This window comes from Durio zibethinus, chromosome 13 (assembly GCF_047325235.1).
Source record: "Durio zibethinus cultivar Kanyao isolate XHJ-2024 chromosome 13, ASM4732523v1, whole genome shotgun sequence".
Classification (NCBI taxonomy): Eukaryota; Viridiplantae; Streptophyta; class Magnoliopsida; order Malvales; family Malvaceae; genus Durio; species Durio zibethinus.
The window spans coordinates 25917064-25942641 of NC_143174.1; the positions used below are offsets into that span (position 1 = coordinate 25917064).

At 36.1% G+C, this 25578-nt stretch overlaps 4 protein-coding genes across 6 annotated transcripts; 2 read left to right on the forward strand and 2 right to left on the reverse strand.

The window, feature by feature from the left end:
* Window positions 1–167: 167 nt before the first annotated feature.
* PUM6 (pumilio 6) lies at window positions 168–10242 on the reverse strand. Of its 2 annotated transcripts, XR_016326805.1 has the most exons (11): window positions 10114–10242; window positions 8429–9195; window positions 6367–7811; window positions 5456–5597; window positions 5232–5339; window positions 3913–4125; window positions 3687–3797; window positions 2092–2405; window positions 1555–1749; window positions 1116–1287; window positions 168–623 (listed from the first exon to the last, which is right to left on the reverse strand). XR_016326805.1 is itself a non-coding variant. In XM_022899716.2 (10 exons), exons 2-10 carry the CDS (start codon window positions 9059–9061, stop codon window positions 601–603), a joined length of 3042 nt encoding a protein of 1013 aa, XP_022755451.2. In that variant the 5' UTR covers window positions 9062–9195; window positions 10114–10242; the 3' UTR covers window positions 168–600. The 2 variants fall into 2 exon arrangements, 1 of the variants encoding a protein (XP_022755451.2); XM_022899716.2 differs by lacking the exon at window positions 2092–2405.
* A 1230-nt stretch (window positions 10243–11472) lies between these two features.
* Window positions 11473–14584, forward strand: LOC111303451 (Pentatricopeptide repeat (PPR) superfamily protein). Its single transcript, XM_022899718.2, has one exon. It carries the CDS (start codon window positions 11684–11686, stop codon window positions 14084–14086), a length of 2403 nt encoding a protein of 800 aa, XP_022755453.2. The 5' UTR covers window positions 11473–11683; the 3' UTR covers window positions 14087–14584.
* A 1095-nt stretch (window positions 14585–15679) lies between these two features.
* LOC111303453 (DUF630 family protein (DUF630 and DUF632)) lies at window positions 15680–21304 on the reverse strand. Of its 2 annotated transcripts, none has more exons than XM_022899719.2 (5): window positions 21166–21304; window positions 18757–20011; window positions 18083–18294; window positions 17501–17724; window positions 15680–16629 (listed from the first exon to the last, which is right to left on the reverse strand). In XM_022899719.2, the coding sequence occupies exons 2-5, from the start codon at window positions 19886–19888 to the stop codon at window positions 15897–15899; spliced, it is 2301 nt and encodes a 766-aa protein (XP_022755454.2). In that variant the 5' UTR covers window positions 19889–20011; window positions 21166–21304; the 3' UTR covers window positions 15680–15896. The 2 variants fall into 2 exon arrangements, with proteins under 2 accessions (XP_022755454.2, XP_089598486.1); XM_089742360.1 differs by lacking the exon at window positions 21166–21304 and adding an exon at window positions 20474–20614.
* A 1368-nt stretch (window positions 21305–22672) lies between these two features.
* On the forward strand, window positions 22673–24903 carry LOC111304278 (uncharacterized). The gene is made up of 4 exons (XM_022900821.2): window positions 22673–22930; window positions 23040–23147; window positions 24005–24079; window positions 24336–24903. Exons 1-4 carry the CDS (start codon window positions 22797–22799, stop codon window positions 24565–24567), a joined length of 549 nt encoding a protein of 182 aa, XP_022756556.1. The 5' UTR covers window positions 22673–22796; the 3' UTR covers window positions 24568–24903.
* Window positions 24904–25578: the final 675 nt, after the last annotated feature.

Consider the following 25578-nt stretch of genomic DNA (forward strand, 5'->3'; position numbering starts at 1 on the left):
ACTGAGAAGGAAAAATGAGCTGAAGAACAAAGCTACTTTTATGGTTGCTTAGCGTTCAAGTTGGTCTGGTTACCACTTATAGATACCATCTGCAAATATGATAGCAGCTTCAACTTCTATGAAGCTTGACTTTGCCACATGTCATCCAATTCAATGTCACAATGAAATTCGTTACCAGATCCCATCCTTTTTCTTTTCCATCAAATCCACACATTTCATAACAGTTACAGTAAATATTTTTACAACATGAGGAGGGGCTTACTTAAAAGTTCCAATCAACCCCTCTGGAACATATTGCAATCTCCTACAGAGAACTCCATTTATCCTTCTTTGTCTTTTTCAGGCAGAATAATTATGCTACACAAACATAAAAGCACAGATATACAATATATTTACTGGTTGAACAATATAAACCCTGTCACTATGATTGAATCTTCAGCAAGGGCTTATGATTGGGATTAGTCATGAGACACCCCATCTTTAAATCCACTAGCCCAAGAACCCATGTCAAGACTTTGTTCAAGGAACAGGCATCACTGCAGTGCTTTCCCAGTCTCAAGTACACTTGAAGCAGATCCCAGATTGCTTTTCATGTCTTTATCAAGATCCTGTAGTCTGACTTTCTGTATGCAGGACAAAAACATACACTAAATGGTTAACATTATTAACTGGTCAAGCATCTCATCCTCGAAGAAACATATTATGGGATATGACCACTTTGATTATGTACAGTATCTAACCTAAACCTATACCTTCAGCTCTTACCAAGTGTTGTGAACCACTGTCTTAAGCACACAATGACACATCATGACTAAGCAATCAACTTTTAAAATTCACTTTAGGTGTCGGCTTTACTTCGTGGTTAAGACAAGATGAGAACAAATTTGAAAATATAAAAAATCTAATTGGCCTTCAAAGGGAGAAAGCAAACCCATAGGGCTGAAATTATTACCCAAAACACAACTTCATGGCATAATAAAGTATAATTGTAAAGGCATCAAAAAAGAAGTAAGAATTATGACCAGAAAGAAACATACCTCAAAATTGGAAAAATTTTAGGAAACATAAGTAAAGCATTGGTACAAACAAGTCAGTAAAATCTATTGACCACATACCTTCTCCAAATAGCTGCTCAAACCGAGCAACAATGTGTTTCCCGTAAGTATATTTTTTCAAAGCATGAGCATGCAATCTGATACGACTAAGCAGTATTGCCTGCTGATTTTCTGTACATGTATCAAAAATTTTCTGAACAACATAATTTGCAAATTGGTCCTTCATCATTATCTGGAACACAAGAATTAAACACATTAATTAAGATTCAAATTTATCACATCAGATATGATAAGTCCCATCAATCAATAATAAAATGGATTAAGAGACTGAATAAAAAGGAAGAGAGCATTAAGAGATTAACAAGGAAATAAACAACTAGTTCTCTTTTTAGGTCAATCTCAGATTTCCAGGTTATGGAGCAGTCATCGATTCTCTGCTCTTTCTCTTCAAGAACTATTTTTTCTTTTAATACACCATTTTTTATCATAAAGGACTTACCAATAAATTATCATTTCCCTCGGTATGTCCAACAATCTCATCAACTATTAGTTCTCGTTCAGAGGGACCACCATACTCCAAACATTTCTCAATAACATTTGACGCAAATTTATGCTGGCTCAGTTGCACAAAATGCCCAGACAACTTGCTAATAATTTTGCTTCTTTCTTGAGGTTTTCCCTTCTCCAATACATGCTGCAAATGACAAGGCATTTACATTAACATCAACAATGGAAAGAGGAAATTAGAACAGACAGGATATCTCATACATACAGTTGAAGAGGCAAGGAATTTGAAAAATCCTTTATTCTTCAAATCAAGAACATTGAAGAAAAATAAGGATCAACTGAGACATAAAAATCAGAGCTTTGAACACAAATGAACAGCCTTACATGCAAAGGTATAAAACACACACTCATTTAAAACAACAGTCATAGGATTGAACAGTCCATGTGTCATGTGTAAGTGTGTTCTGAGTTCCACATTTGATACATCCTAGGGTGATCTTGAGCATATATAGAGGGATGGTCCTTTCACCTAATTGGCTAGTCTTTTGGGTTGAAGCCCAATCCCATTACAGAGGTATCAGAGTCAACCTCGGAGTAATATCATGTGGACTTGGTGGAAGTAGCATGCTGGACCACGCAGGGAGCTGTGGGACTCCATGATGAAGGCAACAGGGATTGGATAGAAGAGCTGTCATATGGTGCAGGTGTGAGTTGACTCCAACATTTGGACGCACTAGGGTGTCTTGAGCATGTGCAGAGGAATGCTTACTTCACCAAATAGCCTACTCTTTTGTGTTGAGGCTTAGGTATGTGACACTTGCTCCCTCCCAAAACAAGCAAAACCTTGAAGTACAAGACTCACATTCAAACAGCTTCCCCATGTACACGCCTTAAGTTCATTAACACCAAAAATGAAATCTAGAAATGCAAATAATGGAAATGAAGAATAGTATAAAAGGGGTAGAAACTACTACAAAGAAAGTAACACCAGTACCTCATATGACACTTAGAGCAGGCACAGCCACCACAGCCTAAGATTTCCATAAAAAAAAAAATGCACTTTCTGATATTGACAGTCATTAGGCAAAAACTGAAATAAACTGGCAATCATCTCTTTTCTAAAGTCTTAAGCTTAGCACTAACCAGTAATTTTTTTTCAAGTCTGCCAGTGATCTCTGGTGTTCCCACAAGACTATTTCGGCAAAAGGAAAAACTAAATAACAAGATTAAACTAAAATAACCAACTACTAATTAGTGGCTGATGAAGGACCACTAGAATTTTTAAGTGTATAATTTATAGTAGTGCTGGTTTGGGAATTTGCTGTTCATTAATGACTAGCATTAAATGGGTGTAACCGTAGACACATTATTTTGTTATTCCTATTCAGGGTTTCAATGTTTGAATATTCAAATACTCTCTTTATCCCTCTTCTGAGAGCTTTTTTTTCTCCAACCATGTCTCCATCTTTCTCTCTACTTTCTACTTCTATCCTAACTTCTCTCCCCTTTAATCCCATCCTCTCTCTTCTACTCTGTTTGTTCTCTTGTGCTGCATCAATGTACTATCAGCTTTTGTGACCAAACCTAACTAAAATAAACTGAGTACAATAGAAAAAGAAAACTTTCTTATTCGAAGCGTTGACGACGTTGAACAGTGAAAATAATAAACCAAATTCAAAAGAAGTTAAAATTTCCAAAAAAACAGTTTTATGGGTAAATAAAAGATTTAAGTGTCATTCAAGCATTGAATCCTGATACAATTCTTTATTTGGAGAGGAAAGAATCATGCACATATTGCCTAAAATATTTGGTAACTGATGTGACCAACAGATTCAACTCCACATGCCAAAACTTCAATCAAAACTGAATGCAAACAATAGCAAATAAAACAAATTTGTAAGATATAAAAAAGAATGCAGAGCAGTATTTCTTGTTCCAAAAAGATATAAACAGTCAAAATTACATTACTTGTAATGAATGGGGCCTTAGCTAGATGGGCACATCAAACACATAAATAGTTGCTGGAAGACAATCAAGAAGCAATCACAAGTCACAACTTCCAAACTTGACAAGCTTTCCACCACATGAATATTATTAAACTTGCAACCGAAAAGATATACTAACCTGGGTAACATAATTCCCATATTGGTCTTGAGCAAGAATGCAAACGGATTCCAGGATTTCATCCACTATAAATTGGCATTGCTGCTCATCTGTGCAACGTTCTAAAACCCTCTACAAGAAACCGAAAAGCACAAAAAAGCTCCATAATGTTCTATGGACAAGAAAAAGATGAAAAAGGAGAAGGAATGATGGAAAGCTCCAGGGCTCCACCGAAGTGTAATCTTACCTGTATTACACGGCAACCATAAGGATGGGTAGAAAGTATTGCCACTTGACCACGAAAAGCAGAAATTATAAACCCAATTTTGTCAGTAGGAAGGCTCTCGATGCACTTTTGTATGACATGGTTTCCATTTTGATCACGTACACATCTCATAACATGTCCATCCAATTCATAAACAAGCTGAGCTTTTTGCTCAAGGTCAACAACTTCAAGTGCCTAAACACGCATTAAAGTCAGTTAATTTCAGTCTCAGAAAAAGCAACAGGTTTCAATTCTTACAATAAGCCAATTGCTTGACATCTGCTGAATAAGATAGTTTGACGCTATAGTGATAATTATCTCAGAATCTAGGAAGCTTAGAAACCTATATTACTCAAAACGTCAACAAAAAGTCTCTTGGAAAGAAAGTGGAGGAGAAAACTGAAAAGCTTCACCTCTAGAAATGGGCAGCATTATGTCTGTTCCCAAAATTTATAATGTTTCTTAACATCATCTTCAAATATACATAGTACGACATAAGCATGGTAAACAACAAACATGCCACAACTGCTATCCATATTAGGCTTAACTATGGTTCAAAGCTGCCTCGTTTGGCTTAGTGCAAACATTATTCAAAGCTCTAACATTAGACTAAGTAAGACAAACACATGATTAAGTTCAGAATGTATCTATCTAAGCAATGCAAGAGCTATGCCACCAATCAGCCCAAGCTAACAGATTTCTAAATGTCTTAGCATCTATGCTAATTAACAACCACAAACAACCCCTGTCACTAAAAGAACAGGAAATAAAAACCTCCTATAGGTAAAGAAGGGAACAGGAATAGATATATAGAAGCTGCTTTTGCACATGCCAGATGCATAGAAATTGCGAAGCATGTTCCACAAAGTAGAAGAAGAGCACAGAAATGTTATATCCAAGGCAATTGACATTTGTAAACAAATATATGCATGCTAATCCAAGAAAAATAAGTTAAGAAATTTAACCGCCAATAAAACAGTAAAAACTAGTACACTGGGTAAATTTATTAACCAAAATATACAAGAACTACCATATAGAATCACCACTGCAGGTGGACTTTATCTCCCCATGGATTTAGACAATATATGGCAGCACCATATTCCAAATTCCGGTTAATTAACAGTCTGTTTTTCCATAGATACTGGCATCCAGATATTGATAAGTATCACATACATCTGTAAAGATGTTGATCGTAACAGCAAGCAGCCATGACAACAATATACATCTAGCAGCTTAAAAATACAAAGGAATAGAATAAACATGCTTGGCACCCATCACTATGGTGTATAGATCAGAAATACCTTTTGTATTACACGACAGCCGTACATTTGCAGACTAAAATTCAAAATCTGACCAGAAAGCTTATTTGCAAGTTCCTTTCTTTGCTCAGGGCTTCCATACTCAAAAAACTGCAAATAAGCAATGTAAAAGATTAACTAAGAAGACCAAGATGACCACCACTTACGATACAAAGTGAGGTAGGGCCTTTTTTTGACAGAAGTTTGGTAGGTATTTTGAAACATACCTTCTGAATAACATAGTTACCAAAGACATCAGTCATTAGTTTGGAAGCATGTGGAAAAACTTCTTTGAATACAGATGCCTTCTCTTCAATGCTACAATTTTCTAACTTTTGTTGAATAAATCGACTCCCATGTTGATCAGCACTATAATTGAAACATCCCACTGTTATTTAATGTTCCAATGCAAATAAATAAAAAAGGGTAAATTACAAAAAATACCTGTGGTTAAGGGTGAAATTATTTTGGCCCCTGATATTTAAAATGTAACACTTAACTACCTAAGAATTTTTTTTAGCCAACAAAATTTAACACCATTAACTAGTTAAACTCACTTTCTGCTGTGCAGCCTGCATTTTTTTTTTTCTCCTTCCATTTCCTTATACTTTCAACTCGTTCACTCTCCAAGCCCATGTGATTTCTCTTTCTCTTTAATCCACAGTTTCTAGCCAAAAGAAAGGAAAATCTTTCCAAAGCTAAGGACAGAGCATGGCTCCAAGTTCCAGCCATGCACCCTCCCACCACCAATTCGTTCCTTCTTCCCTTTTCTTTTCTCTCTCATCCTTATCAATGTCTTTCTCTCCCTAAAACCTTATCTCGATACCTTACTTTGACAAACTATAGTCTAGAGTGAGGAAACGTGACACAGTAAAAGGAAATAAAAGAGAAGTCCAATTTTCTTGAATTAATTTTTGTGAAGAAATTTTCAAGTAAGAAGCAAAATACATGACCCTCATGTGGCTAGAGAGTTAACGTATCAAGCAAATTCTAATGGAAAAAACCTACAAGTTGGTCAAGCGTTAGAATTTAAACCTTAGGCAGCAATCTTTTTTCATGTCAAACCACAAGGCAATTTCTTGTAATTTACCAAATAAATAAATAACAAAATGAATACTTATTGCAGCCTATAACTTGCCTGAATTCAACAATACGTCCCACAATATCAGATAGCTCGAATCTTCTGCCTTTCCCAGATTTCAACTCTTCAAGAAAATTATATATCTTGGGGTCATTAGAACTCTCAAATCCTCTTTGACCTTGCCATCCAGAATATATGCCAGAACCAGTTGTAAATCTACTTTCATTCTTCCCAACAGTAACGCTTGTCCCTGCTACTTGAGATCCAGGCATAACTGGAGTTGCAAGTGATGCAGATGGATATTGCATCAACATACCTAGCTTTTGAGGGTTTCCAAGGTAATGAGGACTCATCAAACCTCCTCTACCCGTAGGCAGATTACTTGATCCTCCACCTTGCTGATGTTGAATTTTCTGATCCTCTGGGTAAGCCGCAAGGTTAGACCCTTTTTGAGAGTCAAAAGCACTATTCTGGCTCCCAACAATGCCTCCCCTAGCCACAGGGTCATACTGACCAGAAATACCATATGCTTCCCCAAATGGCTGCTGATAACATTGCATATAAAGTGGATCACCGAAAGAAGATTGAACAGCATATCCAAACTGCCCATAAAACTTGTTAAGGTGTTGCATATCGGCTCCATTTGCAATGCTTCCACCAGATGAAACACCAGGCACTTGAGCATTGAAGTTTGGACCAACAGAGCCATCAAAAACAAATGGCATGGCACCATAAGGTGGGTAAGTAATAAATGGGGGAACAGCAGAAGAATTAAATCCATATCCACCTACACCATATTGAGGAGAATGTAAACCTGGAGCTTGTACGTTTGGATAAAATGGACTTGGTGTAGTCATGTATCCTGCTGCGGTTGCATAGAGTGGTGTGAACCCAGATGACTGGAGTACCGGCTGTACGTCAGCTGAGAACTTCGAAGGGGCTTGCATAAACTGATCTATGCCAATGTATGCACCATTTACTCCTTGAGGAGTTGATTGGGACTTGGCAGTTTGAACATGAAATGGGTTGCTTGGTTGTTGCAATTGTCCTTGGTGTTGCAGCAAACTGTTCTGGTAGTTGTGTTGCTTCTGTTCTTGATTCTTATGATTTTCAGAATTCCGCATGCGCAGGGTAGATATATTAAGATCTTTCATCACAGAGTCAATAACAGAAACATCTGAACCACTGGCATTGCCAACAATAACTTCATCCTTCAGATGGATATCTCTATTATGTAGAACTCCTTTTTGAAGATAAGGCATGGAAGATGTGGTTGCTGTACAAGCGTTGGACGATGAGCTTGAACTAGGTAGGGTAGTTTGATCAGCTCTTGATGATAGCCCCATATCTCCGTCCAAATTTGATGTAACAGCATTTGTAACACCAATAGAGGGGTCAAGCAGGGAATTATAATCAGCGACAGAATAATCTACTTCTGTTATTTCATAGCTTAAAGGCTGAGACCGATTATATACAGGTGAGGAAGTGCAGGGGAAGTTTTCCTGTGAGCTTATAACAAGAACTTATTAGCTACAGACACAACTCATATGAAACAAAGTGATAACTAGTGATGCAGAAATAAGTTAATTGAGGGATTAGCTTACCTAAGATTTTATATTGTACTTCTTGTTGTATTTATGGGGCCTAATTATAATATTTTATAGCTATAGGTTTATATTTGGTATTTTATATTTACATTAGGGTCTAGTATCTTAGTTTGTTTTCTTAATCCTATTAAGTTTTGTTTTAGTCAAGTTTATTAGTTTTCCATTTGCAATCTTAAGTATTTTCTGTAAAGTTCTACTAGTCATAGAAGTTCTAGTTCTTTTAGAGTGTGGTTGGATGAAAATTTTTTAAATTTTCAAGAATTTTAAAACAAAGGCATTTTAAAATGCATCAATGCAAAATGGTAGCATTTATAATAGTTTGAATAAATACTTTTTAGAATGAAATTCTGAGTACTGAAATTTGATGAGATAAAAAAAAAAGTAATTATAAGAGAAAAATATTGATATTAGGGATAGAAAAATATGCAATATGGGTGTCAAATTACATATGCAACCAAGCATGCTAAGAGTATTTGACATGTTGCAACAAATAAAGTTAAAAAGATTTTTACCTCTACTAAATTGATAGATTCATTGTGTTGGCCTACCACTAAAGTTGCATCCTGTCCAGACAAAAACTCATTATTTCTTTCTATCAAATCATCAGAAGATTGTTGGGGAGACTGATCATCCTCTGCCACTTCCTTGTGTGTAGAAAGGGAACCTTTTGAGAAATGCAAAAAACTACTAGCACTGTCATCTATAGAACTCAAAACCTGATTATTGCCATATCTAACATTATGGCGTTTAAGATGTTGATTGCCCCATGAGATAAGTCGTGGAGGAAGTCGAGGGTTAAGACTGACATTTGAACGGTAATATGCTAAGTAAGCTGGATCAGCACGTAACTGTTCTTCAGAATGACATTTTTCTAGCGCACTGTGTAAACTAGCTGAGTTCACATTAACAGTACGGTTCTGCAGGGATATAAGGTTATCAATGGCCAAATAAGAACCCTCCATGCTTGGGGGAGCACTTCCACTACGATTAGGGACTGACTCTGTTCCACTGGCATGAAACCTATGACCCGTCTGAAGCAGTCCTAATTCTTCTACTGCAACATTTGTAGATGATGCTGCAAGCTCCTGATGGGTAGGCCATTTTCCACTCATTTCTGATATTCTAATTGGACTCTCAGTTGCCATAAGAAATTTGTGCCCCTGCTTCCTTATAGCTGATGATCAGAGATGTCACATAGTCCTTTGAATGGCAGCCAAATGATATATCCAACTTTGATCAACAAGAGATGAAAATATTGCAAACATTCTTACACTTGAGACTGGGACAAGTAATGTTTTGACAATTTTCAGAAACAAGAAAAAGAAAGTACTAAACAAGGTAAATTAACAATGTAATTAATCGACAACAAACACAAGGATGAGTATGCACTGCAATTTAAATTTAAATATTTAATGATATTACGTGAAGATCAATCAGAAAAAAGTTTATTTCAAGAACGGAAAATACAATCCAGGTCAACACTAAGACATAAATAATCCTGAGGACAGAATACCAGAATTATAGACATTAGAAGGAAACAAAAAGATTATGAATATTGGCAGTTCCCTTGCTGATATTCTTCATACATACAAGTAAAGAAAAATGTCTAATCAATACATTACAGCCCTATGAATACAAACATCACGAGACCGACAAAGCTCATAAGAGTTATCACGTTTTGGCCGCTAAGAAAAGCAAGGCAAATCAAATAATTCATTAATTTAAAACAAAATACCTAACATTCCCCACTCAGAGCTAGTTTAGATTAATTCGTCGTAATTCCAAATGAAGCAATATAAAACAGAAAACTCACACCAAACCCTTTTGTTCCTGCTCAGTTTTCCCAGCAATCAAACAAACAAGCAAAGAACATTAAGCTAGTCAAACCCAGAGCTAATTTCATTTGAAACAAGCAAAAATAGAAATAGCTCTGCTTATACTTAAATACCAAATACTTATAAGCACAGTCCACTGATAAAATAAACAAACATTGAGAACAAAAATGTTAAAACAGCTAACTTCAAGTCAAAAGAAATGAAACCCCATGAAGAAAAATCATTGAAATAAAAGAAAAAAATCAAAATATAAGCAAGAGTTAGTGAAGACAAAAAGTAACTTTTGAAACCCTAAGTAAGCTTCAAAAAAGAGAAAAGGAAAAAGAAAAAGACTGAGCAAAAACAGTGGAAGATTCTCTTACCCAGCAAAACTGAAGCAGCAAAGATTCACTGTTCAAAAACCCTAGATTCCTTCTTTCCGGCTTCCAGAGAGAGAACAAAAAAGTCTTTGAGAGACTGTGTGGGTGCTGAGAGAGAGAGAGTTTTAAGTCAAGGCATTTAAAAAAGAAGGGAAAGAAAAGAAAAAGAGATGTTGCCATAAACAGAGAAAAAGGTGCTAATGCCAGAGCAGGATTTTGGCTAAGTTCCAGTTTAAGACTAAGTTTGAGTTTTGTCTTTGGAGGTTTGGTTTTTATTGGTTTCAGAAATCGACAAAAACAGGGCAAGTTTTAGCAAAACGGCAAGACCCACCAAGTCAGGTTGCATATAAAGTGACTCGTCATAATTACATCCGGTAATTTTTAAGCTTTAACCCACCGTAATTCTCTTATCGAATTATTTTTTGAGTTAGGAGTGTAAATGATATATTAATATTAATAAGTTATTTAAATTCGATTCGAATAAAATTTAAATTCGATTTAATTATTATCGAATCGAATTCGAGTAATTTGATTTATCGATCGAGTCAAGTTCGAGTATTTTTATACTTGATTCAAGTAGTTCACGAGTTTAATCATATTTTTATATTTAAATTTTTATTATTATTTTAATTAATAAAATATCTCGAATTCGAACTCGAATATAAATAATTAAAATTTTGTCGAATATAAGAATCAAGTTTATTTTAATATATTAATCAAACTTAAACGAGTGAGTTCGAGTAGTTTGATTTCGATGACGAATCGAACTCGAACTAAAAAAATAAAACTCGATCGAATTCAAACCGAATATCAAACTTCGAATTGAGAATCGAGCTCAAACTCAAATTTCTTACTGTATCTGTATCGACTCGACTTGACTCGATTATATCCGTACTCTGAATGACATACGGTGTATGCATCCAAATTCACTGATTTCGAGTTCGATTCGAATAAAATTTAAACTCGATTTAATTATTATCGAATCGAATTCGAGTAATTTGATTTATCGATCGAGTCAAGTTCGAGTATTTTTATACTTGATTCAAGTAATTTACGAGTTTAATCATATTTTTATATTTAAATTTTTATTATTATTTTAATTAATAAAATATATCGAATTCGAATTCGAATATAAATAATTAAATTTTTGTCAAATATAAGAATCAAGTTTATTTTAACATATTAATCAAACTTAAGCGAGCGAGTTCGAGTAGCTCGATTTCGATGACGAATCGAACTCGAACTAAAAAATTAAAACTCGATCGAATTCAAATCAAATATCAAACTTCGAATTGAGAATCGAGCTCAAACTCGAACTTCTTACTATATCTATATCGACTCGACTTGTCTCGATTATATCCGTACTCTGAATGACATACGGTGTATGCATCCAAATTCACTGATTTCACTCAACTCCAACATCTTGAGGCGCCTCCGCTCACGGCCGCCGAATAGTTCAGCACCGGTGAAATCGTCTTCTCCACGGCGGCCTATCAACTCTTAAACTGACTATCTTCTCGTTTCTAAAGACCTAAAAACAAACCAAGGAGATTAACTCATTCATTGGTTAGTAATGAAACTGCCATCTCTCTTTGTTCGCCCAATCGCTCTTTTCCCTTGCAAGACAGCCAAATTTCATTCAACCAACTTGTCTTCCTCTGTCTCCCTACTAGATTTCTCTGTTTCCAATGAAATCCACTCCATTCTCGACACGGTCAACCCCATGGAACCCGCCTTGGAACCTCTTCTTCCTTTCCTTTCTCCCGATATTGTCACTTCCATTATCCAAGACCAACCCAATCCTCAATTGGGTTTCCGTTTCTTCATCTGGGCAACACAGAGAAAGCGCCTACGCAGCTATGCATCCGTCAAACTCGTCCTCGACATGCTCCTCCGCAAGGACAATGCTTTCGATATCTACTGGCAAACTCTTGACGAAGCTAAGAAATGCGGGGTTCTAATCGCGCCCGACGTCTTTCAAATCTTGATTTCGGGGTATTCGAAAAAAGATCTCGATGAAAAAGCCGTGGAGTGTTTCGGGAAGATGAAAGATTTCGATTGCAAGCCTGATGTATTTACTTATAATGCAATATTATACGTTATGATTCGTAAGAAGGTCCTTTTGTTAGCTTTAGCGGTTTATAATCAGATGCTGAAGTTTAATCACAAGCCTAATAGAGCTACTTTTAGTATTTTGATTAATGGGTTGTGTAAAAATGGGAAAACTGATTATGCGCTTAAAATGTTTGATGAAATGACTATGAGAGGTGTGGAGCCAAATAGGTGTATATATGCCATAGTCATTTCGGGTTTGTGTCGATCAGATAGGGCTGATGATGCTTGTAGGCTGTTAATTAAGATGAAAGAGAGTGGGTGTTCCCCTGATTTTGTTGCTTATAATGCTTTGCTTAATGGGTTTTGTGAGTTGGGTCGGGTTGATGAAGCTTTCGCACTTTTGCTGTCTTTTCAAAAGGACGGATTTGTACTCGGATTACGTGGGTATAGTAGTTTAATTAACGGTTTGTTTAAAGCTAGGAGATATAAGGAAGCGTATGAATGGTATACAAAGATGTTTGAGGATAATGTTAAGCCTGATGTTGTTTTATATGCAATAATGCTCCGGGGGTTATCAGAAGCAGGCAAAGTTGAGGATGCAATGAAGTTGTTGACTGAGATGACTGAAAGAGGTTTAGTTCCTGATACGTATTGTTATAATGCTGTGATTAAAGGGTTTTGTGATATTGGTCTTTTGGATCAGGCACGGTCCCTTCAGCTTGAGATTTCAAGCCATGATTGTTTCCCTAATACCTGCACTTACACCATTATTATTAGTGGTATGTGCCGGAATGGGTTAGTTGGGGAGGCTCAGCAAATGTTCAATGAGATGGAAAAGCTTGGATGTTTTCCCTCGGTTGTTACATTTAATGCTCTTATTGATGGACTTTCTAAGGCCGGCCAGCTTGAGAAAGCTCACCTTCTGTTTTACAAAATGGAAATAGGAAGAAATCCATCACTGTTTCTGCGGCTTTCTCATGGATCCACTCGAGTTCTTGACAGTTCAAGCCTACAAACTATGGTCGAGCAACTTTATGAGTCTGGAAAGATCCTTAAGGCATACAGGATTCTTATGCAACTTGCTGATGGTGGGAATGTACCAGACATCTTTACTTACAACATTTTGATCCATGGATTTTGCAAATCTGGCAACATTAATGGTGCTTTCAAGCTCTTCAAGGAGCTGCAACTCAAGGGGCTTTCACCTGACAGTGTAACTTATGGAACTCTTATTAATGGTTTTCAAATGGCTGGAAGAGAAGAGGATGCCTTTAGAATCTTTGATCAAATGGAAAAGAATGGTTGTAAACCCAGTGTGGCAATTTATAGATCACTTATGACTTGGTCAAGTCGAAGAGGGAAGGTTTCATTAGCTTTTAATCTTTGGTTGAATTATCTGAGTAGCCTTCCTGGTCGGCAAGCTACAGTTATCAAAGAAATAGAAAAACATTTTGTTGAGGGAGAAGTGGAAAAGGCAGTTCGGGGCTTGCTCGAGATGGACTTCAAATTGAATAATTTTAGTTTAGCACCTTATACCATTTGGCTTATTGGGTTTTGTCAAGCAGGAAGAGTAGAAGAAGCTGTAAAGATATTTTCTGTTCTGGAGGAAAGCAATGTTATTGTCTCTCCTCCTAGTTGTGTAAGTTTGATAGTTGGTCTATGCAAAGAAAGAAATTTAGACCTGGCAGTTGATGTGTTCCTCTATACACTAGAAAAGGGTTTCAAGCTAATGCCTCGAGTTTGCAACTACCTACTCGGGTGTCTTCTTCATTCTAAAGACAAAAGGATGCATGCCTTTGATCTTTTGAGCAAAATGAACTCTCAGGAATATGATTTGGATGCATACCTTGATGAAACTACCAAATCTCTTTTATATAGACAGCGGCATACATGGGAAATGGAAAGTGTGGCACCTGGATGAATTTTCAACTAATGCGACATGATGGTCTTGCAATATATATTCTTTTGGCTATTGCAGAAGCTTTTGAGTCAACTTATTCATGATTAATGTGGCTGAGTCCTAGTTTAAGATCAAGGCTTGATTTCATTGAAATTGGCTAAGAGGCTTTTGCTTCAGGGGAATGATCTTTTTCAAGTCTGAACTCTCCCATTCTTCTGTTTGAGTGATTCCATCTTGTAATTGTTGTACAACAAAGGCAAGGAGCCTGTCACAATTTTCTTTTCGTCACTCATTTCCTGTTGCACACTCTTCTTTGATTTCAATATGTGGAGTACAATTTTCAATGGAGTGCTTCAAGAATAACAGCAAGTGAGTTTTAGGAAAATGGATGACATTGAACTTTTGTATTCATCCTTGTATTTTGTGACTTGTAGGCTGAATTAGTTTGAAAATTTATTTGTTGTCTGAAAAGTATGAAAAATTCATCTACATGAATAAAAGCTGCTTCATTATTGATTATTTCCCATCATCTTTCTTTCTGAATATTCTCTTTAGTTTATATTTGTGCCATGCAGGGTTGTTAAATCAGTGTTTGTAAATTTATTTTACCGTGTGATAAAAATTTGGTGATAGGATTTGGCATATTATATTTATGTATTTTTTTGGCTGTTTGGTCTTGGCCTTCATCATCTTCTTGCTTTAATCATTTTCATTATACATAATATTTTACTTTGCTTTCTGATGTCAAGGTTTTGTTTTGCCGTAGAATATACAGTTATAAAAGTTATCCTTTTATTGCCTTTTTCAATGAAAAGAATTCTGATGAATTAACAGCTATCACCGTTTTGGCTATTGTGTTGGTAATTCAGAAGAGATTCAGACTATATTATTTTCCGCAAACATAAATTTATTTTGATATGTTGATTTCATGAGCATTTAATTTTAGTATTGATATGGTTATTTTGTTTGCAATGATGTTGCTAAATCTGCTAGTAAGTCCTGATTAGCAACATGTGATGCCTGTGTGTAATTTGAGTTTATTCTCCTATATGCTGCTGGATGTTGGTGTCTTCAACTAACTCATTTTAGCAGACAAATTTGAGCTCTAGTAGACATGGTTTCCTTCCTTTTGTCCCCTACTAGGTTCCAAGCCTAAGAGGGAGAAAACAGAGGAGAGCAAAATATTTTTTAGCATCCCAGCTACTCGCAGTTCTACTTTTTCTCACTGTGATGGGGAATATGTTTCTGGTGACTTGGAGCTTGGTGATGGTGATGAAGGCTTTGCTCACTCTCATTAACCTAAAAACTTGGGCCCTCATTACAACCATTTTCCCGTTGTTACTGACAAGGCTAGTAATCTGTTGAGGTTGAATTTGTAATACCTTAATCCAATGTGAATGCAAAAGTCTGTTTTTATGAAATTGCTACTTGCAAAAGAATGAATTTGAATCCAACCAATTTGACTAGTTTGTACAAAATATTGCAAGGCATATTTGTTAGCCATACTTAGTGCATTTACATTCCTTTTTCTCTAGCACAATCTACTTCCAAATCCTTACATAAACAGGTTAATGAAATTAGGTCATTTCTTGATTGATTCACAGGAACTAGTAGTTGTCTACTAACTGCCTCTGCTTGCATTTCTGTTTGGTTGCTCTGAAATTAAAAATCCTTTAACATTTTTTGAAAGTAGCATCTTCCCTTCTCTTGCTTGGTCATGTTAGCAACCAAATATAGCTAAAATTGTAGAAGATTTATGTCTAACCTCGCAACCTTGTGACAACATTTGTAATTACAGACTCATAACCAGACTACCTATAACAAAATTAAATTACATCCCAGTAACACTTAAATTTTGTGGCAATTTGGCACTTGCCCATTGGTTAACGAGTTCTGCATAGCCATCTGCTGAACCAATGGCAAACTCACTCAGTGAACTTATAGCAACGGACATTCCAGCACAAAGTACCCTTATGGCAACATCAGCCAGTTTCTCTGCCGTCATAACCTCTTCCACTTCATGAACCCTTACCAAGTCCATACTTTCCCCATACTCCTCAGATAAACCAGCTCCATACCTCTTAGACCCCACTGGGACAAAGCGAGAATCATCTCTTAACTGCTGTGTATAGAGCGACCCCATTCCAGCTGCAAAAAAATCTAACCCATCGAGGACTGGCATTTCACGAATAGCATCAAGGAACCTTGACCATTGGATGCAAAGTCCAAATATTGCAAGTGTCCCATTGGATTGACGAGGAGAAAAGGACAGCTCGGATGTATCAGGGTCTGACCTCAAGCAGCGGAGGAGCCAACCGCTTAGAGCACGCAAATAGGATCGCTGAGAAGCAATCCATGACTCAAAACAAGCTCTCCAATTCCTCAGCTCAGTTTCAAGATTTGCAGCTGCTCGGGCTAAACGGTGAGGTTCAGCAGCTGAGATGGAAGACTGCCTTTTTGCTTCTAGCTTTGAAGGTGCACCTGCTAGTAAAAGCTTAGCTTCATCTAAGGTCCGCTTTTGTGCCTGGTGACACTCTGCCATCACTTTCCACATCCTGGCTAACCTGTTGTTTATGAATTGAAAAATTAGTTAGAAATGATATTGATACATTTAACTTGACTATGCATGCACTGATTAATAAAAAAAATACTATTTTTGCTGTTAAATGTAGCATGGTTCTGCCAAAGAGATCAATTTCAAGTACACAAGATATTTTTGAGATGTTGACTCTAGCCAACCTACATTTTCATGCATCTGGGGCTCCCAGTGGTAAAAAGAGCATACACTTATGGACAATAATATTCGTTTATGATGAGAGCGTCCTGAATACTGAATCGTTTAACTTTGCAAAACAATAATCAAATAATAATAAAAATAGTCAATAATAGTGGCATACTACCTGATGAAAATGCAATAAAAATTTAACATCATTGTAAAACTAAAAGGGTGGAATATTTAATATCAGAAAATTCTCAACTTCTTCGTTCCTTCTTTAACAATGGAAATTGACCATTCATGATTAAAGATGTTAGTATTTGTTAATGATGCATGTTTTGAAGACAACATACAAGTACATATTGATTCAGAAAGAAATCTATGTAAGGCAGTAATATCATCATGATATGCACCGGAAATAATCTTTTGATTACTGCATGGATCCAGCTTAACAGTGTTTGGAGAATGGCAAAGACCAAATCTTGATACCATTGTACAATGAAACCCTTCTTTTTTTTCCTTAGCATTTGATGGGATTCATTAATGACAATAAAGGTGCCATTAAAGAAGTGGAAACCATCACCATAGGTGAACGCATACTTCTGGTGTACCTCAAACTTTTACCACTTTATGGGTAAATTATAGCATTTCTTTGAAGGCTCCTGTAATTATATTAACTTTCTGCAGTAATTATATACAATGTTGTGAAACTAACATACCCTTGTAACAATTCCAGAAGTTGAGGCTGCAACTCCTCATCCCTTAGAGTTTCGATTCTCTTTGAGATAGCTTCAACTGAATGTATTGAGACCTTTATCTGGGTGTGCAGATCTCTAATAGCTGCCCTTGTTTTATCTACTGCATACGCGTCATCTCCCTTCACATCTTGGTTTCTGAGCTGCCTGCTTTTCTTCTCACAGGCAATTCGAACCTTTTCTCCAGACTGTTCAGAAAGTAAGCAATCAGTTTCCTTTATTAATTGGAAAACACAGTCATTTTCTAATAAAATCTTATAGGGCACCTTTCTGGAAAATCCAAGGAGTAATACTTCTTTCCAGGAAAAAAAAAGCAATATTCCTAATGAATATGATTTTAAGAATCAATGGCAGTAAATTTTAAAAAACAAGGTGGAGTTGCCATGACTGATTTGAATGTAGAAGATGAAGTTGTATTTTCAATTTTTCTTCCCACCTTTTCCTTTGGTCATCACTACTTTTAATTTCTTTAAAAAAAAATCTATTTGAACAGTGGTTACTGAAATCAACCCAAGCAATAACAACACTCAGTAAGTTGAAGTATACCTTGACTTCCTCATAAAGTTTCTTCTCCCAGGCATACAATCTATCCAATGTTGATTGGTGGCTGCCATGAAACATGCAGGATTCTTCTGAGAAGTCGCTGCTGCTTTCATAACCTGCCTCTCTGGAACTTGAAGAATTGATTAAGAATCTTGATGAGGATGAGCGTGATGAAGCAGAGCGCAATAAAGCCACCGGATTCAACATTTTCATGGCTGAAAGGATAAATATTTCAAATCAATATGCAGAAACTTAAATGATCAGAAACAAGCAACCTTCTCTAACTTAACCTTTGTAAAATGTTAGATTAAAAAATTGAAAGTAGAATGTCGAGTTTGGATTTAGCATTTCTAAGTAAAGCTACTACCAGCCTATGCAAGTAAAATTGTTGACGGTAGCAAAAAATAGCCTTTTGTATTTGGACATCTAACAATCTAATTTTGAGCTGCTTATTTTCTTGATGTGATCCAAATTTAGAGATATGCCCTATAACAATTGCGTCCAAATATATTTTTTATTCGGATCATAACGAGCCTTACCACATCTAACTAGATATTGCCCATGGGTTGAGATTGTAAAGAACCAACTATGAGTAAACAACATGGCTAAGGAATTGAACCAATGCACAGAGTGAGGCAAAAAAAAAAAAAGAAGAACGCAATGGAGTAAGGTTCAACCTGTAAGCTCATTTGAGGTTGGTGAGTACTGAGCTTTACTAGCCTCCAACATTGCTGAGACTTCGTTCGCTGCATTGCAAACTACCATGAATTGAGCCTCAAGATCATTGATAACTTCTGCCATGCTTGTTGGCCTTCGATTTACATAAACAGTAAAACCTGGTGTTTCTTCTTTAGCTTCATTACCACCAAGTGCCATTTCTTTGTTACTGACTTCAACTTGTCCTGCAGTTTGTGCTCGTACTGCTTCTATGCTCACTTTCCCTTGTGATTGTAAATCTTTTACTTCATGCTCAGTTGCAGTTTCAGTTCCACCATCCATTTCCTCCTCATCCTCTTCATCCTCATTAACATCTTCAACAGTAACTTCTTCTCTAGTATGGTTTGTATGTATTTTAGCTTTTCCTTCTGCCAAATTCACCTTACTCTCAGATTCTTCTTGTTCAGTTTCATCTTCTTCTAAATCAGGAATTCCTTCCTCCTCCCTGACCTGCCTTAGTCCTCTGATATCATCATCCACGACTGCCTGATCAAGACTGCTTCGGTTGGGATAGCCATAGTGGTCTAATGATGAAAATGGATTCCAGAAAAAGTCCCATTGTGATGTTTGAGGTGAAGGGGGAGGTATATTGGGTCTATTGTTGGGAGAATAAGAAAAGAATGAAGAATTCATTGGTGAGGATTGCATTGCATAAATACCAGCAATGCTAAAATGGTGTACCGGGGAGTAAGTTTCAATTCGGACAGTTTCTGGTGATTGAGGTCTCTCCTCAACTGCAACTGCAGGGTTACCACCTGATCTCAGGTAATTTACTTTCAATGTGGACTTGCCATTAGGTTGAATTGCCGCTGGTGAGAAGGATGTGGGAGAAATAGATATGAAACCAGGACTTGCTTTCTTGAGAGGTGTGAAAGGTGGGGTTACAAATGAATCAAATAAGAACTCGCGGGGCTCATCACCTTCAATATAGTCTCGAAGAGCTGCAGAAACTCTTTTTAAGGATTGAATATAGGCTATATGCCCCGAGGCAAATCTGGTCCTTTGCTCTACTGCCTGCTTAATGAAAATTTTCCGATCTTTACAAAGCTGAACTGCCTCTTCATCATCCAGTTTTGATGTAGAACATCCCATGATCCACTTCCTTCTTTACCAATATATTATATACGCAGCTGATTTTTCAGACTTGAACCAAAGCAGAAATCAAAAGGGTGTTCCTGAGTATTTCTAACCAGATTCATATGGATTTTTCCCAGGCTGTTCAGCAAAAACAAATAAGCTTAATAACTTGAACCATTTTCATGAAAAATCATCAAGAAGGAAAAGATTTCCTGAGAAATGAAATTAAGAATGGGTAGATTAACATATCAACAGATTCTTTAGCTGATATACAAGGAAATAATTTTATAAAGTTATTGTGCTTTCCTTAAATTTCAAGTCTTAGAACATATCAAACTTGTGCACCATAACAAGGAAATGGAACATCCTTTTAAGCTTTCTCCAAGAACTTTTCCAAATATGGGAAACTGTAAAAGATAGTATATGTTCTTACTAAGAAATTGTTTACAGAACAACCTACTAAGCCTAACACGAAGGTGAGTAAATTTGAATAAATTGCAGTTCTGTAATTGGGAAGAAATATTTGAGGTAGTTTACAATAAAGAGTTTACTGTTAACAAAGATCATGACCAAAGGCAAAGGATGAACAGGAAAACATACCAGCCTTTTAACAGTAACAACATAAGCTGATTAAAAAGAAAGTGGTAATAACATAAGAAGAAAAATGCATAGGACCCAGAATAAAGATGAAAAAAAATACTGAAATGTTGCCTTAAAAGAAACAGAGAAAGATCTCAGAATTGCTATTTTCAATTACAAGGCAGCCAGAAAAGGACACACAAAAGAAGATAAGATGAGAATTCAAATAAGCTGTTCATTAGAAAGGAAATCAAACGGAAAATCATCACAAACATTAGATGTTTTTCTTAAAGAAGAAGGAAAAAAAAAAAACCCTGAACCCACTTTTGGATCTTGCAAAATGGGGTGGAAAAATAATAGAAAAACCATTCCAAAATTAATGAAAACATCCCACTTTTGTTGATAAATGTTTTCAGATACAAATATAAAGCCAATTTAATCATGAAAAAAAACCCAGATGAAGTAAAAGGTTAAAAAACCAAAAGAGCTGGAAATTTAATTCCATAAAAACAAAATTTGAAGCCTTCTGTGAAACAAAGTCATTTAAGAAAGAGAAACATTGTGCCGAAAAGGTGCAGCAAAACAAAGCATGAAAATGTAAACCCAAAACAAACCCAAAAAAAAAAAGAAAAAAGTACTAACATTTCATTGTTATTCGAAGACTCTTATTACAAGTAAAAAAATTAAAAAAAAATAAAGAAAAAAATTCATACCAAGGAAGAAAGATGGAGTTGCTTGCTTGGGCTTTGATCAGAGAGGGAGAGAGAGACGTTGAGAAAGCAACGGTCAAAAGGCAGATGAAAGAGAGTGGGAAAATAAAAATAAAAAAAAAACAAAACAAAACAAAACATGAACAAGAAAATACAAAAGCTAAAGTTTCAGGTTGGACTTTGGAGAGCTAACTAAAGCAAGGGGACAGAGAATATGAACTTGTCAGAATGTTTACCCTTCATGCCTCACTTTATTTCAATAATGCCACCCATTCCATCCACTGGCTGGAATTGCTTTAGATTCCATTTTTATTTATTTATTTTGGGATTGTTGCTGGGATTTGTTTGTTTTTAAAATACAGTTTTGATGAAATCATGCGACTTGCATTTTTAAACAGCTGGAACTAGGAAAAAAAAAGAGCTGATAGTAATCACATGCATGATTGATGGACATTAAAAAAAACCTAAAACAGTCAAAGATTTTGTGTTTATTTCCTTAATTAGAGTATAAAACAATTACTCCCCATCCCGTATTAATTGTTCACATTTAATTTTTTACAAAAATTAAGAAAATAATTGATTTTAATTATTTCAATTTTTTTTGTCTGCATAAGATTAAAAAATAAAAATAATTATCTCATTTTTAAAATCAAAATAAATTGTTAACTCAATTACAATTTATAAATTTATTAAATTTTTATCTACGAATTACGAGAGACTGTAGGGAAACTCAGGTGCTTGTGCACTAAGACTTTACCCTTTATCGTATGTGCCAACCCTTATCAGCATTTTAAATTAAAAAATGGGTAGAAATCCAAAATCGAAAAAGAAATTGGCATATTCTTTATTTTCCCACTAAAAAAAAATAAAAGTTAAAGCTGAACCTTTGTTTCATGTCAGACCAGAACCTTCTTCCGCTGGTTTCTCACCCGCCGCCAAAAGAGCTTGAGATAAGGATTTCCAATCACACTGAATCCCATCTCCATCTGATTATTATTTCCAAACTAAAGGACAACAATTGAATTGAGCCCTTGATGATGGAAGGACCCAAGTAGCATTTGGACACATGTCTCTAGTCAATGGTTAATCATTTCATTCCTGAAATAATTCTACCTGAAAGGAGGGTATTTTGGTTAATTCAAGCTCATTTCAAGGACATTTTTGGCAAAAAAAATTACTATAGAGAATATCGATTTTTGAAAAAGCGAAAAAGAAAGTCGGCTCTAAAGAAAAAGAGACGCCCCGGTCCCACACTCAACAATGGATGCCTCGGTTACAGTGTTCTCAAATATCGCCCACCACTTTTTTATCAATTATCGAAAATGCCATTGGATGGGAGGTTTTTTTTTTGGTTGGGTTTTATTTGAGATAGCAAATTAAAGGACATAATTAATAGAATCAGGGGTTGGGTTTGTGAGGCATGATTGGGCCTTTTTGGGCAAACTACGGCTTATCGGGCCACCCCTTTAACTAAAGAGGGGCAATTTGAGGCAGCCCAATTTCTTATGCCCTAAGCAAGAAATAACCTTCCTTTTTCTCCTCTTTTGTAATCCAGCCACCATCGGCTGGCAGACCGTGGCGGCAGTGCTTCTCTCCCTTTCTCTTCCCTCTATTTTCCATCTTTTTGAAGAACGATGAGGAAGCTAAAGTTTCACGAGAAGAAGCTGTTGAAGAAAGTAAACTTTTTGGAATGGAAAAGAGAGGGTGGCCACCGAGAGAATCTCGTTATGCACCGTTATCATGTCACTGGTCGTGACGATTACAAGAAGTACATAATTTCTCAACTTCCTTCCGTTGGTTCTTGAATTGGGTTCATTGTTAGTCTTGGCTGTCCTTTTTTTTTTTGTTAATTATGGTGGGTTTGAAATTGAAAACAGATATTCGAGTTTGTGCCGGATGGTGCAGAAGTTGGTTAATATATTGAAACAAATGGACCCCCGGGACCCTTTTCGGATCGAGATGACTGATTTGCTGTTAGAGAAGCTGTGAGTTTTCTTTATTGAAATATGTTTAATCATAGTAATTCAGGTGTAATCTAGTGGTGAATAGTGTTTGCATTGTTACTTGGAACTTTTTTTCTTTCTATAATATTTTTTAGGGAACAAAGGAAAGCTGGTGGCTTTGTTATGAATGAATATTTCATGTTTTTAACATGTAGAAATGTATAATAGAATATGAAAATGGTACTACTTTAGGCTTGTGTTTTTCAGTGTTTTTGATTTGCTGCGTACTTTTTCTGGTTTTGATGTTTTAGAGAATGAAATTGAGTTGAAGAACTGATGCTGCCGAGGAGGATTAACAGAATAGGGAGAGGGGGGAAGAGGAATTAGAGAGAAAAGGGGAGAAAAGGGATGGAATATATATATATATATATATATATATAGAGAGAGAGAGAGAGAGAGAGAGAGAGATTTTACTTTCCAAACATCTCAAAGTTTGAATGAAAATGACAAAATAGATAGACGAGTTATACTGACACTTAATGTATCCTATTGTAATAAACAGAAAATTTTGAGGATTCATCCTAGGCATAAGTAAACTCCTAAGAATGCCCGAAAGGTGGTCTTGAATCTAGGATGCCCCTGACTATGCTTCTGCAAAGAAAGCAAAAATCATTATTTTCACCTTTCAGATCATTGTGCTTCTTAATCAGTATTACCTGAATCCTTTACCGTTCACTGATGGATATCATTACTTGATTTCTATATACATGCTTGTTATGAGATCATTCAATGGAAGAGATAAAGATGTGAGATTTCAAAATACTTGACTTTCTTTAAATGCATGAGTTTGCATATCTTAAGCAAAAGACTTGATTCATCTGTTGTTTTCATATTGGCAGATACAATATGGGTGTAATCCCTACCAGGAAAAGCTTGGCTCTATGTGATCGGTTATCAGTATCATCTTTTTGTAGGTAAGCGAATGCTTCTGAGAATGAATAATATTTGACCTGGAATGGTGCTCATGTGATTGCATAGACCTGGAATGGTACTCGTATGAATGCATGGAACAGTTGAGAAAAAACTGTGCTGTTCAATGGCTTTTGTTTGACCTGAATTTTGTTCCACCGCAAGAATTAATGTTGTGGCTGTTTTTGCCTGAATAGGGCAATAGATGTAAGTACATGATGTGCCCTTCTTCTTTCATATGGTGATATTCTTTGTTTGCAGACGTAGGCTTTCAACTGTCTTGGTGCACCTAAAGTTTGCAGAGCACTTAAAAGAAGCAGTCACATATATTGAGCAGGGGCATATTCGAGTGGGTCCAGAGACAGTGACAGACCCAGCATTCCTTGTAACAAGGAACATGGAAGATTTCATAACATGGGTAGACACATCTAAGATACGGAGGAAGGTGTTGGAATACAATGAGAAGTTGGATGATTATGATGCAATGAACTGAAACATACGCTTGAGTTTTAACCTACAAGACTTCTTTCATTGGCATTCTTTACAAAGATGTAGATTGACCAAGATGCAGGGCAGAGTGATGGAATACTTTATGAAGCTGGATCCATGGTGCTGTGAACTGTGAGACACTTGAATGCTAATATAATACAGGGGTCTCGATTTCTTTTTGTTTTCTATATTCTCGGTTTTGTCTCTGAAGGTGATTGAGGGTTTTGTTGTGTTATTCATATGTTAATTATTAGCTGGGGAAAAGAGCTTGCTTTGTTATTTCAAGGACTGTTTTCTTTCTGTATATCTGAAATTTTCTCCCAACTGTGGGCTTTTCGTATGAGACACTGGGGAGCCTTGTCTGTGACAACAGGTGGGGGGGATTATTATTGTGCAATCCTTTCGGGAGAGCCTGCGTCGACAAGAGGAAAGAGAAAGGGAGAGGTAGAGGTAGAGGGTACGTGGCCAGTTAGGAGTGCAACTGAATGGCTGAGCTTGTAGGAAGTAGAGAGAGATTTTTCTTTTTTTTTTTTTTTTGTAGATTCGGCTTGAGATATTCAAATCAAAGAAATGGTGGGCTCCTCCATGATGAAGGTATTTGTGGGCTCCTCCATGAGGAAGGTAATCAAGAAAGGATAGTATTTCTGCCGTGGAGAAGAATAGTTTTTCACCAAGTTTTCTGTTACGCTGGCAGATGCGTTATTTCTTCCTCGTAAAAAACCTCAAATCCTTTAGTATCCTTTATCATATAACAATTGATTTAATTAAAATTTAAATCATTAAGATAAAAACTAAATATTTATTTCTTAAAATATTTGATAAAAGCGGTATCTTATGAATGAATTATCCCAAGCAGTCCAACAAGGACTTCAAGTCTTTATCAATTATTATGGGGTCCTCTCCCAGTAACATATAATTTGATGACCAATGATATGGGGGGCCAAAACTAATGTTATTGAAGGAAACCTCATAGCAAATGGAAATAAAAAGGTTAATACCGAAATAAAAAATTCTT